The 14,922-nt window shown below is 41.1% G+C and overlaps 1 protein-coding gene across 7 annotated transcripts in view; it reads left to right on the plus strand.

Annotated features, from left to right (window-relative positions):
* Positions 1–14,922, plus strand: part of LOC140212421 (RNA-binding motif, single-stranded-interacting protein 3) — a 1,294,896-nt gene that overhangs the window by 1,166,080 nt on the left and 113,894 nt on the right. For all 7 annotated transcript variants that reach the window (XM_072283183.1, XM_072283184.1, XM_072283188.1 and 4 more), the window contains one exon: positions 6,336–6,442. In XM_072283183.1, coding sequence (XP_072139284.1) covers positions 6,336–6,442 — 107 coding nt within the window. The remainder of the gene's footprint in view (positions 1–6,335; positions 6,443–14,922) is intronic.

Genomic DNA, 14,922 nt, shown 5'->3' on the forward strand with positions numbered 1-14,922 from the left:
ATTATCTTGTGGGCAAAATCAATAAATCTATAGAATAATAACTATAACAGAATCAATGAAAGACTCTGCTATTTGGACATTCAGCCAGTGTGCAAAAGACAACAAACTGTGCAACTACAAAAAGAAAGAAATAATAAATAAATAAACAATAAATATCAAGAATATGAGATGAAGAGTTCATGAAAGTGAGTCCATTGGTTGTGAAAGCGTTTCAATGATGGGGCAAGTGAAGTTGGGTGAAGTTATCCCTTTTGGTTCAAGAGCCTAATGGTTGAGGGGTAATTACTGTTCCTGATCCTGATGGTGTGGGTCCTGAGGCTCCAGTACCTTGTTCCTGATGGAGTAGAGAGAAGGAAGCATGTAGGAAGGAAGGGTTAGATTGATCTTAGAGTAGGTTAAAAGGTTCACACAATATCATGGGCAAAGTGCCTGTACTGTAGTGTGCTGTAACGCTCTATGTTCCATGTTCAGACACCCCAACCAGGGCAGCCTCACTACATTGACATCCACCTCATGAAAATGTTGTACAAGTGTTGTATTGTTCAAGAGATGAAAGGGTGTGGAAACTACAAAAAGTTTTAGCTTCTCACAACATCTCTTTCTTTCTGCCTGAATCGTTTGCTTCAGGCATTGCGGAATCTAAACTGATGGACTACTCCATCTTCTGTGTCAGTGTTTCAGAGAATAGATTATGTCTTGCAGCATTGATTTTCTCAATGTCAGTATTCTCAGCATCTCTTGTGTCCTTGAGGTAGGCTCAACTAAATGTGTCGACAGTATGCACGCTTTTGCCTGGAGACCAATAAATCTTTATACTGTACATCTACATCCTTACTAAGCATTCTCCATGATCTTTTGTTTGGTGATTGCAGAGTGCCTACTGAATATTGAAGGGCCTACATAGAGTGGATGTGGAGAGGATGTTTCCAGTCGTGAAAGAGACTAGGACCAGAGGGCACAGCCTCAGAATAGAGGACATCCCTTTAGGAAAGAAATGAGGAGAGACTTCTACAGCCAGAGAGTGGTGAATCTGTGGATTTCATTGCCCCAGATGGCTGTGGAGGCAAAGGCATTGGGTATATATAAAGTGAAGGTTCATTGGTTCTTGGTTAGTCAGAACATCAAAGATTATGGGGAGAATGAAGGAGAATGGGGTTAAGAGGGATAATAAATCAACCATAATGGAACGGTGGAGCATATTTGATGGGCTGATTAGCCTAATTCTGCTCCTATGTCTTATGGTCTCACAGACTGATGGGTTTTGACAGAGATGTTCCTGGTATTATTTTAACAGAATGTTTCTGAAAGCAAGCTAAAATGTAGGAAAGGTGTTCATTTTGAATATTGGCAAATATTTTATATAATTTATAGGTGGTAGAGCAGAATTGATGTGCTGAGTGGCCTTATTCTGCTCCTGTGTCTTATGGTATCGACAGTAATAACCTCAAATAGTTTGTGATCATTGAGAATGTCCAGGATTTAACATTGGTCTTTGGTGAATCCTCTCCACTTCAAAGACCACAGCAAGCAACTCCTCAATGCGTGCATAATTTCTGTTTGTACATTCTATTGGTTGTTCTCCAGAAAAATTATTGGCCCAATACTCATTTTTAAGGTACCTGCCAGAAGTATTAAATCTAAGCTCTCCTTGTGGAACTCAACCAGTGGTCTGCATCCAGCACGCTGAAAATTTTTTCCCTAACCTATATTTAATAAGTGTCTCTTCTGACTCCTTCATAGGTTTCCCATCAGGGTTCAATGAAGTTCTTCAGAAAAGATAAAGATTAGCTTTATTTTTCACCTGTAAATTGAAACATTGAAACACACAGTGAAATACACAGTTTTTGTCAAATCAATCAGAGAGGATTGTGCTGAGCAGCTCGTAAGTGTCACCAGGGTGCAGTAGTAATTTTTTAGGTGCCGGAGCTGACAAAATGCTTGCTATTTCCTGTATCCTCTCTATATATATGTCACACCCAATTTGTGTACCTGCTCATTTCATGTACTGGGAAACCTTGCCCTATTCATGTAATGAGCAGGTAAACAAATTGGGTGTGACATATACGAATGTTTGTATATGTATGAATAGGGCTTCTTATAATGTCAAGCACTAAACTGAGATGAAAGAAATATATGAATTCCAGAGCTCCACAGAAATATAGTGATAGTTAAGACATTAACAAGATTATAGCCTATCACTACATTTCAGTGTATAACTGGTACAATAAAACATATAATACTTAATTTAATAATATGACAAAGTATTGCACGGTTGCACTCACTAATTATCATAAAATATAATTATCAAGCAAGTAAAGAAAAAGATGGTAATCATGTATTTTACCAATTTAAAAGTAATTACCTACGTACTTACCAAATGACACCGATGAGAAGTTTTACAATAATTTCCACCAATTGTCAGGTGTAATATGTGTTCAGGGGACTGAAACAACTCTCGTGCTGGTGTCATCTGCTGATCTGTGGTACCGCAGCCATGATGTGACATACAGCTCAGGATTCCACTGAACTAGAGGAGGTCCGTGTAGTTTAACAAACATAAGCGCTGATACATGATTTATGAGAATTCTTGAGCGTGTTGTTGTTATTATCAAGTTCATGTGACTGAATCCTCTCTCACACTCAGCAGTACTCATAGGAATAAATTGTGAACAGCTCAGTAATGGGGGTAAATCTTGGGGGATGCAGCGTCCATGATCCTCCACATAATCTCTGAAGGCATTTATTACAGAGGAAGAAGAAAGCTTAAACCTCTTACAGAGAGATGATATTGCAGCTTCTCCATAATTAGGCGGTATTTCAGCAGGCCAGTTATCTTTATCAAGGACACACATTTCATTTAGCAGGGATTTATACATACTTTGAGGTTTAGAAGTTTGAGAACTTTTCAAGGATGTTGCCGTGAACATACAGTGCTGCAAATTGTTTATAAGATTAGTAAGAAACTGTAGATATTAATGGAGCCAATTTTGTTGTTGCTTGTTAAGGTGATTTCTCCAAACTTCCCCTTTTCAACTGCCTCTAGAGTTTTTGTACCAGGTTGCTCTTTCAGTCCGTGCAGTGATCTTGTGCTCCGTTGGATCAATTTGTCTGCATAAACAATTGTAGTGGTGCGTTTCTGTAAACACTCTGACAGTAAACCAAGTTCATGCAACGTGTCATACATTAGAGCTAAGTCCAATAGAAACTGCTCTGAAGAGAGTCTTTTCAACAGACCTTCATAGGTTTTTCTGTCACTCCCAGATCTTGTTTCATCCTTCATTGCTTTTTCAAAATGAAAACATGGTGCTTCGTAATTCTGCCACACTGCTGAAACTGTTCAAAACGAACTAGCTACACACCTGGTGCCCAGAACACAGCCTATTTTGCAAATTTGTTGTTCCAGTTGAGAGGCACATTCGACAGTTCCTTTTGATTTAGAAGTGATCTACTGGAAACAGAGTACAATTTGTCCATAAATAATTGAAAATGATTTATTCCATGAACTTCTCTCACCGAATCACCTACTGCAAGTTCTAATCTGTGATTAAGACAGTGACAAATTATCACATCAGGGTAATGTTCCTTGAGAATTGTAGCAACACCAGATTTGACACAAGCATTACGCTCACCCCATCACCAGCAAATGCTACAAGGTTCTGTTTCAAGTAAGAGTCATCAAACCCATGGTTATTGAGACAGTTCAATAGATGCTTAGCAATAGTTACAGCTTTCTGATCAGGCAGATCAATTAGACCTAAAAACATAAAATGGGAATCATCTTCCTTATCACTTTCACATTTCAAATAAACTATTAGGGTGGTCTTAATGCTTAGGCTTGTTGATTCATCAATGAGAACAGAAAATTTGCCATTTATCTGCTTGATATGCTGGCAAATTTTCTTTTTCATATTAATGGCTATGTGATTAATTATCTCTGTAGCACTAGTGTGGGAATGCAGTCCAATTCCAATGTCAATACCATTTTTTTTTAAGTTCCAATAAGCCAAAGTGATCAGAGAGTCGTCTGTCATTCTGAGCTAAATAATACGCAGAACGAAAAATTGAACAAGTTGCCTTTAGATGCGAAGCATTCATGGTGTCACATAATTTTCCAAGAGCATCTTCACTAGCTATATTTTCAGCACTTAGAGCAGCAGTGTGAGCTTTTGATAGTTTGTGATCACAATTTTTTTTCTGAGAGACTTCAAGCATGTACTTCGATCGGTTCCATGATAAGATACTTGGTACATCTGCCATGTCGATTCTCCCATGATCTTTAAGTTCTTGAGGCTGTAGTGCTTTACATAGCTAGCCAGCCATCCCTTACTAGCCTTAAACTCCTTCCTCTTGCTCTCCTCAACCCCCTCACAGTAGTGCTCATGGAGGCTAAGTGCTTTTTCATGCATAATTTTGCCATCAACAGGTATATGCTTCTGTGACATGTCCTCTAGCCACACACTTAATGCTTTCTCAGTCTTTGCAAGCACTTCATCACGAACCAGAGAGACCACTTTTGCAGTTGCAGGGGTAGCACTAACACCTCCACGAATTTCAGCTTCTTTCTGCTTTATCGTGCGAATGCTCGATTCGTTCTTACCGACCTTACAGCCCACTTCAGCAAGCGACATGCCACTTTTCAAAAGATCTATGATTTTTAATTTCTCGGTGAACAACGCTCAAACAACGAGTGCTGGGAAGAGACTGAGGATCCGTGAAATGGCGGGAGGCTACAGCAGGGTTTGCTGGGACAACGGGTCGAGCGAGGAGGAATTTCACAAAACAGCCACAGCTCCAGGATTTCACCAAAAACGATCAAATATCTTAATGTTATTAGTGGTATTTTCCCCACCAGCCACCACCCCCTCTCCCCAACCCCCACTCCTGTAAAATTCCCTCTGTTTAATATGCGGCCGCTGTTAAATTCCCCGCTTGTTTATTTTGGCTGGTTTTTACAGAGGTGCCGGAGCAGTGCCCCGGTGAGCTCCGGTAGCACTGCATCCTTGAGTGTCACCCTGCTTCTGGCACCAGTATATTATGCCCACAACCTATTAACCCTGACCCTCGTCATACGCCTTTGGAATGTGGGAAGGAACCGGAGCACCTAGATGAAACCTCGTGACAGAGAGAATGTACAAATTTCTTACCGACAGTGGTGGGAATTGAATGCCAATTGGAGATCAGTGCTTCGGTAATAGCGTAGCGCTAACCACTACACTACCGTGCTTCCCTAGATCTCTCTATGACCTAAGAGAAAGACAATTTCTCGATGTCGTCCCCATTAATGACACCAAAGCTTGTCATTGAAGCAGTCCTTGAAGGATCTCCTTCACGGTACTTTGAGGAACTCCTCTGACACGCTGGAGAGTTCTCCCCTTATCATTTCCTCAGGGCTTCCCAACACCATACCGAGGTATATTTTTATTGCCAAGCACAATGGCTGTCATCTCACCATGATCATAAGTTTGTGTCTGCAAGTATTAATTATTCTGATATTTGGCTTTGGGTTAACACTGAACGTGAGGAAATTTCAAGAGGTATTTATTCTCCAGATTTGGGAATGTGAACCTACTTTACAAAAGTGTGTTTATTTTATTATTGTGTTTTTATCTTATGTATTGCTGATTTCTAGTTTATCAACATAGTTGTGATAATATTTTGCTTTATGTGCTGTCTGTGAATTCACCGTGGGCCAGAAGAACACTTCCATTTAGTTCTATATATGTTCAGTCAGATAACAATAACTTTGAACTTGAACTATAGTGTATTTTTTTAATAGTGCATTAGATCCGGAGTAACAATTATTTCATTCTCCTTGACACTTGTGTACTGGAAATGACATTAAACAATCTTGAATCTTATGGTAACAGGATTCAGAATATGCAGCAATAAAGGAAGAATTAACTGGCCTCCTCCACCAGGCTGAAAATAGACTTCATCTAGGGTTATTCCAGTTGTAAAAACAATTCGACAAACAATCTTGGGGAAGCAGCATTGTTCAAAGTCATTTGGCATTTTTATATCATACATCTGCAAGACCAGATAAAAAGTTCACACCAAAATGCAGGTGGTTAACTCTCATCTGCCTTGTGGAATACTTTATCTTTTTTCTAACATTTGTAGGAATTTGTCAGACACCAGTATAAAATAATCTCTGCTCCCTATCTGTGTTTTGAAGTTTGCATGGTTTGTATAGCTGTTGGCATTGAATGTGAAGGGACCTCTGGTATCTGTTTTAACAAGCTGAACTTCAAAAGTGTTCAACAACATGAAAAAATGTACTTCTGATATAATCACTTCGCTGTTATTAATGTGGCCTTGGCGGTTTGCCTTCGCAGCCCCCGGTGAGCCTTTGCTGTGCAAGTTTGCGGATGGAGGGCAGAAGAAAAGACAAAATCAGAGCAAGTACACACAAAATGGAAGGCCGTGGCCCAGAGAGGGAGAGGTGAGTCACTGCAGGAGATTGTAAAGTCAGGCACTGTTTAGTATCTTTTTCTTCCATGGACTGGCAAAGGAATTGTTAATAATGATAAATACAAAAATAAGGAAATTTAGCTGATCCTGCATCACACCAAATCTGTGAAGAAGCTGCTAATTTCTACACTGCCATCATAGAGAGCATCCTCACATCAGCCATTACTGTCTGGTCTGGTGCAACATCCTCTCACAATTTACGAAAACTACAGTGGTCTATCAGGTCAGCAGAAAAGATCATTGACTGCAGTTTACCACCACAACAGGACTTGTGTGTGCCCAGGACAAAAAACAGGCAGGAAAAATCATTGTGGACATTACTCCTTACAAACTGCCTTTTCTGAAAGCTCCCTTCTAGAAAGCACTTCAAGGCTATTTAAACAAAAACTACACCATCTTAAAAGTTTCTTGGAAATTCCAATAGGTACAAACACCATCAAGTGCTCCTTGTATGTTAATCCTTTCACTACCGGAATCATTTTTGCAAACTTCCTCTGGACCCTCTCCACATCTTTTCTTAGATAAGCCAAAGAGGCTCACAATACTCCAAGTGTGGTCAGACCAGTGCCTTATAAAGCCTCAGCACGAAATCCTTGATCTTATATTCTAGCCCTTTTGAAATAAATGCTAACATTGGATTTGCCTTCCTTACCATGAGTCAAACTGCAACCTATCCTGCCACCCTTCATTTTAAATCGTGCCTCCTGTCCCTTGAACAATGCGGTTATGGGAATGGCTACCCCCTATTTATCCTTTCTGGACCTGTCATGATCTTGTACTCCTGCCCAAAACTTCTCTCAGTCTCCTCAGATCCACAAAGAACAAAACATTTCTACTCTTTTTTAGTTTTTCATAGTTGATTGCTCAAGCATACCATTCAAATGTGGCTGATCTCCTCTGACACAGTATAGAAATAGGAAATATATAGAATTTATTATATGTAATCTTCTGAATTGTTTGTCTAAATACCTTTCAGTGTCATAACCAAACACAGACACAGATAAGACCGTAAGACATACTGTTGGAGCAAAATTACGCCATTTGCCCATTGAGTCTGCTCCACCATTCCATCATGGGTTGATTTATTATCCCTCTCAATCCTAATCTCCTGCCTTCTCCCCGTAACCTATGACACCTTTACTAATCAAGAACCTATCAACCTTCACTTTAAATATACTCAATGACTTGGCCTCCACAGCTGTCTGTGGTAGATTCACTACCCTCTGGCTAAAGAAATTGCCGCTCTTCTCTGTTCTAAATGGACGTCCCTCTATTCTGAGGGTGTGCTCTTTGGTCCTAGACTCGTGCACTATGGGAAACATCCTCTCCACTTCCACTCTATCTAGGCCTTTCAATGTTCCATACATCTCAATGAGATCTCCCCCCCCCTTCATCTTCGAACTCCAGTGAGTACAAATGCCATCAATCACTCCTCGTCTGTTAATCCTTCCATTTTTGGAATCATTCTTGTGAACCTCCTCTGGACCCTCTCCAGTGCCGGCATAAGCCAAAAGTGCTTACAGTACTCCAAGTGTGGTCTGACCATTGCCTTATAAAGCCTCAGCATGAAATCCCTGCTCTTATATTCTAGCCCCTTTTGAAATGAATGCTAACCTTACATTTGCCTTTCTTACCACGACTCAACCTGCATGTTAACCTGTAGAGAATCCTGCACAGTGACTTGCACGTCCCTTTGCACCTCTGATGTTGAATTTTCGCCCCATTTAGAAAATAGTCTATGCCTTTATTCCTCTACCAAGATGCATGACCATACACTTCCCTGAACTATATTTCAAATGCTACTCCTTTGCCCATTCTCCGAACCTGTCTTAGTCCTTCTTCATACTCTCTGTTTCCTCAACACTACCTACCCCTCCACTTGCATTCATATTTTCTGCAAATTTGACCAATCCTGCCTTCTAAATCGTTGACATATAAGATGAAAAGAAGTGGCCCACACTGCCATGGTGCCGTAACTCTAACCCTTGTGGAACACTACTAGTCACCGTCAGCTAACCAGAAAAGGCCCCCTTTATTCCCACTCTTTGCGTCCTGCATTCAGCTAATCTTCTATCCATGCTAGTATCTCTCCCTTAATATCATGGGCTCTTACTTTGTTAAGCAGCCTCATATGTATTACCTTTTGAAAGGCCTTCTGAAAATCCAAGTAAGCAACATCCACTGACTTTCCTTTGTCTATCCTGCCTGTTACTTCCTCGAAGAATTCCAACAGATTTGTCAGGAAAGATTTCTCCTGAAGGAAACCATGTTGACTTTGGCCTTCTTTATGATCTTCCTTGAATTTGAATTTGTAGAAGGCAAATGAACTTGGTTCACTTCCTCTGGAGTGGCTGATAGGATTCTCCATACCAAAGAAAAGTTATCATATCGAGAGTTGAAATGGAAAACATTAAAACTCTTTTTGGTACTCTAGTGTGTACTGTCCACTGTATACTTATGATAATATCCACTGAAAGCAATTTCTGCATTTCATAACTGAGAAAACTACTGAGTTTCAGCATCCATATTCATAAGACCGGAAGGCATAGGAGCAGTGTCAGGCCATTCTGCCCATCACTGCTTACCCGGTAAATATCTGGGAGCCTGCAGTGGTTTCTTTGGATAGATTCCTGATAAATCCCTCATTCCAGTCAATCTTCATGATCTTTTGTGCCTTCTCGTTCATCCTAACGTAGCTGATGAGAATTCAGTTGTCGCCCTCTTGTCACTCTACATGGGTAACTGAGAGAAGGAAACAAGACCATGGAGGCAAATCTTGAAAAAGTACCATTCCTTTTCTGGCAGAACTAAAATAACTTGCAACCTTCTTCCACATTAATCACACTTGCAAGAATGAAACTAACGAGCAAGGCCTAACACCTCAGTTGGTCATCCTTAGATGAAAATACTTAATGGGTTCTCTTCTTTTTCTATTTCTTACTCTATTTTCCATTGCAAAATGTTCTTCCTTATGATCAGGTTATTCCACTGTCATGCCCCTATCTTCTCTGTGAACTTTAGTTGATCCTGTAGTTGAACTTTAGAGAATAGCTAAGTTCTAAGATTCCATTCTTAAATCTCTCTCCCCCCCTTCCCCCCTCTGTCCTCTCTCTCTCTCCTCCCCTCTCACTCCTCCCCTCTCACTCCCTCTCTCTTTGTCTCTCTCTGTCTCTGTCACTATCACTCTCTCTCATTCTCCCTCTGTCTGTCTCTCTCACTCTCTCCCTTTCTCTCTCCCTCTCTCTCTTTCTCTCACTCTCTCTGCCTCTCGATCTCCTTTCACTCCTTCTCTGCCTTCCACTTTCTCTTCATCTCTCCCCTTTCATTCTTCTTTAAGATGCATTTTGAAACTTATCTTTGTATCGTGCCTATAGACAGTACCCATTTATCTCCATATATGTAATGGAATTAATGTTGTTGTTTGCCAATGCCGTCTAAATACTACAGCATGTTGAGGCTGTTAATTAAATGGAAGTTGTTTGTTGCTGAAAGAGAAACAATTTAAAGCTCCTGAGGCAAGTTGGCATCACAACTAAATACCAATCAATATAATTTATGTGGCTGCACATGTGCTCATGACCAAATGATATACAGTAAGCCTTAAAAACTGTTTAAAATATTTCATCATCTCTAATAATCATCATCTGGGCAAATCAAATACATAGGGTCCCACTGGTGAGATATTTTGAAGACTGAGACCGAAGCTTTGTTTAGACAGATGACATTCATGTTAATGATATGCAACTGTTAAGAGTCCTTATTGAATCAGTTTAAACAAACTTCAAATTGTCCTCAGTTGATTGCAAAGGTCTTCTTAATGTACTCAATTAGAATTGGTTTATTATTATCACATGTACAAAGATACAGTGAAAAGCTTGTCTTGCATACTGTTTGTACAGATCAGATCATTACACAGTGCACAGAGGTAGAACAAGGTAAAACAATAACAGAATGCAGAATAAAGTGTTACAGCTACTGAGAAAGTACAGAGCAGGCAGTCAGTAGGGTGCAAGCTCATAACAAGGTAGATTGTGAGATCAAGAGTCAATTTTATTGCACTGAGGAACCATTGGATTGTTTGATAATAGCAGGGTAGAAGCTGTCCTTGTGCCCGGTCATACATACTTTCAGGCTTTTGCATCTTCTGCCCGATAGGAGAGTGGAGAAGAAAGAATTTCTGGAGTGGTGGGGTCTCTGATTACGCTGGCTGCTTTCCCAAAGGAGCGAGAAGCGTAAACAGAGTCCAGGGAGGGGGAGGGTGGTTTCTGTGATACGCTGAGCTATGTCTACAACGCTCTACAGTTTCTTGAAGTGACAGGCAGGTGCCATATCAAACCACTACACATCCAGATAAGATTACTTCAATAGGGCAGCTGTAAAAGTTGGTAGGAGTTGTTGGGAATACACCAAGTTTCTTTAGCCTCCTGAGAAGTAGAGGCGTTGATGAGTTTTCTTGACCATTTCTTCAATGTAGTTGGACCAGGGACAGGCTATTGGTAATATTCACTCCTCAAAACTTCCAGGGGTTCTCAACCTTGTTTATGTCATGGACACTTAAGTCACTAATCGGAGATCTGTGAACTTTGGGTTGGGAACCCCCTCTCTATACTGTTGATGCAGTTAAGTTCATATGTACCGCACCGTGCTCTTGATATAATCGTTACAAAGTTAAAATCATCTTCTTTGATCAAAGTTTCAAATGAAAATACTATTATTCATGCAAGGTTTGATTTTGTCAATCATGTATTTCACAAAGGGATTCAAAGCTACACATATTCTCTTCTCACATTCTTTCAATAGATTTGCATACCTTATTAGTTACAGGAGCAGAATGCAGTGTGGTCTTCTGCTGCTCTGGCCCATCCACTTCAAAGTTGGCGATGTTGTGCGTTCAGAGATGCTATTCTGCACACCACTGTTGTAAAGTGTGGTTATTTGAGTCACTGTTCCCTTCCGATCAGCGGAAACAAGTCTGACCATTCTCCTCTGACTGCTCTCATTAACAAGGTGTTTTCACCCGCAGAACCGCCACTCACTGGATGTTTTTCTTTTGTTTTTGTTTTTCACACCATTCTCTGCAAACTCTAGAGCAGGGGTTCCCAACCTGGGATCCACGGGCTCCTTGCTTAAAGGTATTGTTAGATGGCATTAAAAAAGGTGGGGGAACCCCTGCTCCAGAGACTGTTGTGTGTGAAAATCCCAGGAAATTAGCAGTTTCTGAGATATTCAAACCACCCTGTCTGGCACCAACAATCATTCCACGGGCAAAGTCACTTAGATCACATTTCTCCCCCGTTCTGATGGTTTGTCTGAACAACAACTGAACCTCTTGACCATGTCAGCATGCTTTTATGCATTGAGTTGCTGCCACATGATTGGCTGATTGGAGATTGCATTAACGAGCAGGTGTACTTGCCATTGAGTGTAAGGCAGTGAAGACTGACTGCAGGCCAGGCTTATAGTTCCTGAGAGGTAGTTATTAGTTTCTGTTATTGATGACTTAGATATGAAGCTGGAGCTATTTGGTCCATTTGACTAACTTATCATTCAAGTTTATTATCTTCTGACTGCACATACTGTATATACAGCCAAATGATATAACATTCCTCCTGACCACATGCATATACTCATGACATATATCACACATAGCACATAAAACAAAGTACTATCACAAATAATTTAATAAAATATAATTCAATATGCATGTACTGTGCAGCACAGATAAACAGGAAACAGTAAACAGCTCACTGTCCTGGTAATGAGACCTCAGTGATGGTTGGGTACTCATTAGTCTCCCAGCCTGAGGGAAGAAGCTGTTACCCAGTCTGGCAGTCCTAGTCCTGATGCTCCTGTACCTCCTTCCTGATGGTAGTCGGTCAAAGAGATTGTGGGATGGGTGGTAGGGATCCTCAACAGTGCTTTGGGCCCTTCCTACAGAATACTCACAGTAAATGTCACAAATAGCGGGGAGGGAGACTCCAGTAATCCTCTTGGTAGTTTTTACTCTCCTTTATAGGGTCTTGCAGTTCAATGCCTTGCAGCTTCCGAAACACAATGACGCAGCCAGAGAGGACGCTCTTGATGATGCTCCTGTACAAAGTTGTCAGAATGGGGGTGGAAAGCCTTGCACGCCTCAGTCACTTCAGAAAGTGTAGACCCTGCCGTGCCTTCTTGACTAATGAGATGTTGTGGATCTAGGTTAGGCCATCTGCAATGTGCACACTGAAACGTTTTAAAATAATTTAAATTCAGTTTCTCCGATTTAAAAACACATTGTGCATTCTGCTAAGGCAACCCTCAACGGAAAAGAATCATTGAATTGTGTGCCACCTGGAGAAAAAGGTTTGTGTTTTCCTTTCTCTCTCACCTTGGCCTGATTTCACGGTGTGGTGTCATTATGGTCATATGTTTGGAAGGGCTTCATGGGAAGTCATTTAAGGTGGACGTAGTTGAGTTGATTAGAGCAGATTTCAAAGTCTGGGAAAAGGCAGCTGCCTTGGTAGCAAAGCAACACGCATTAAATGCTGGAGGAACTCAGCAGGCCAGGCATCATCTATGGAAAAGAGTAACTAGTCGATGTTTTGTGCCAAGACCCTTCTTCAAGACTCAGTGTATTGCCTGGATTTCCAGCATCTGCATATATTCTTGTGATTGTGATACTCCTTGGTAGCAATACCACGGTAGCGTAGTGGTTAGCGTAACGCTCTTACAGTTCATGGCATTTCAGAGCACGAAGTTCATTTCTAGCACCATGGGTAAGGAGTTTGTACATTCTCCCCGTGACTGCATAGGGTTTCTCTGGGTGCTACAGTTTCCCCTCACAATCCAAAGACGTACCGATTAGTAGTTTAATTGCTGATTGTAAATTGTCCTGTGACTAGGCCGGCTTTAGGTTGCTGGGTAGTGCGACTCATTGGTCTGGAAAGTGCTGTTCTGCACTGTATCTCTAAGACATTATCCAAGGACCTTTGCCAAAACAAAAATTTAAAGAAAGTTACAAAGTAAGTCAATGTGTGCGACTGAGTTTAGTTTTATTCTTAAAAGGAGAACAGTAATGTTCCATGTAAGTGAACATAACAGTTTCCCATTTCAAAATGCCAGAGTTTCTGGAGAAGAAAGTGAAACAAATTGACCTTGTTTACAGGAGAAAAATAATAAATTAAACATTTCTAAAAATGTTTATGCCTGAATTTCTAATGCAGGAGCTCGACATGTTTTATTTGTATTCCTCCTTTCCTCCACTTGGTTCTGATTATATTCCTGGCAGAGAGGGAAGAGGGCTGCTTCCAGATCTGTTTTTACCACATCTTTTTGCATCTTTCCACAGGAAGAGGAAAAGAATCACGCCATTCTTTTCCTCCTTTCAATTAAACTAGGTCTGATAGCATCATAGGGTCTCCCCTCCATCCATCAGGGGATATTTATCAGGAGCCCTTAGTGTTATCAAGAATCCCACCCATCCATCCTGCATCCGTGCAGATTGGGAGATCACTTCGCCAAGCAGCTATGCTCCGCCTGCCAGAAAAAGTCGGATCTCCCAGTGGCTACCCATTTTAATTCCACTTCCCATTCCGATGTGTCATCCCATGGCCTCCTCTACTGTCACAATGAGGCCTCACTCAGGTTGAAGGAGAAACACATTTTATTCCGTCTGGGTAGCCTCCAACTTGACGGCATGAACATTGATTTCTCGAAATTCCGGTAATGACCACCACCCCCCTTCACCATTCCCCATTCCCCCTTCCTTCTCTCACCTTATCTCCTTCCCTGCCTATCACCTCCCTCTGGTGTTCCTCCCCCTTTTCTTTCTTCCATGGCCTTCTGTCCTCTCCAATTAGACCCCCCCTTCTCCAGCCCTGTATCTCTTCCATCAATCAACTTTCCAGCTCTTTACTTCACGCCTCCCACTCCCTCCTGGTTTCACCTATCACCTTGTGTTTCTCCCTCCCCTCCCGTCCACCCACTTTCTTGCTCTGACTCCTCATCTTTTTTTTTCCAGTCCTGCTGAAGGGTTTTGGCCCAAAACATCGACTCTTTCCCACAAATGCTGCCTGGCCTGCTGAGTTCCTCCAACATTTTGTGTGCGCTGCTTGGATTTCCAACATCTGCAGATTTTCTCTTGTTTGTGATCCAGCACCCTCTTTGACTTTTTAACATCAGGCAGGAGACTCTGATGCATAAAGTCAGGAACGGCCATGATGGGAAAACATCTTCTTCCCTCAGGCCATTACTCCCTGAACTCCATGCCATATCGCATTCAAAGTGTCATCGGATAATTTGTACTGTATCCTCCAATATTAAATGTATGCACTTTACTTTGTTTATCTATGCGTAATTCATTTGTAGATTTGATTCTTACTTTCCTAAATTATTGTGTGTTATATGCGTGTACTCCTATGCTTTACACCCTGTTCAGGAGAAACGTTGTCTCATTTAGCACATACATGTATA

The sequence above is a fragment of the Mobula birostris genome, chromosome 19 (genome assembly GCF_030028105.1).
Source record: "Mobula birostris isolate sMobBir1 chromosome 19, sMobBir1.hap1, whole genome shotgun sequence".
In the NCBI taxonomy this organism is placed as follows: domain Eukaryota; kingdom Metazoa; phylum Chordata; class Chondrichthyes; order Myliobatiformes; family Myliobatidae; genus Mobula; species Mobula birostris.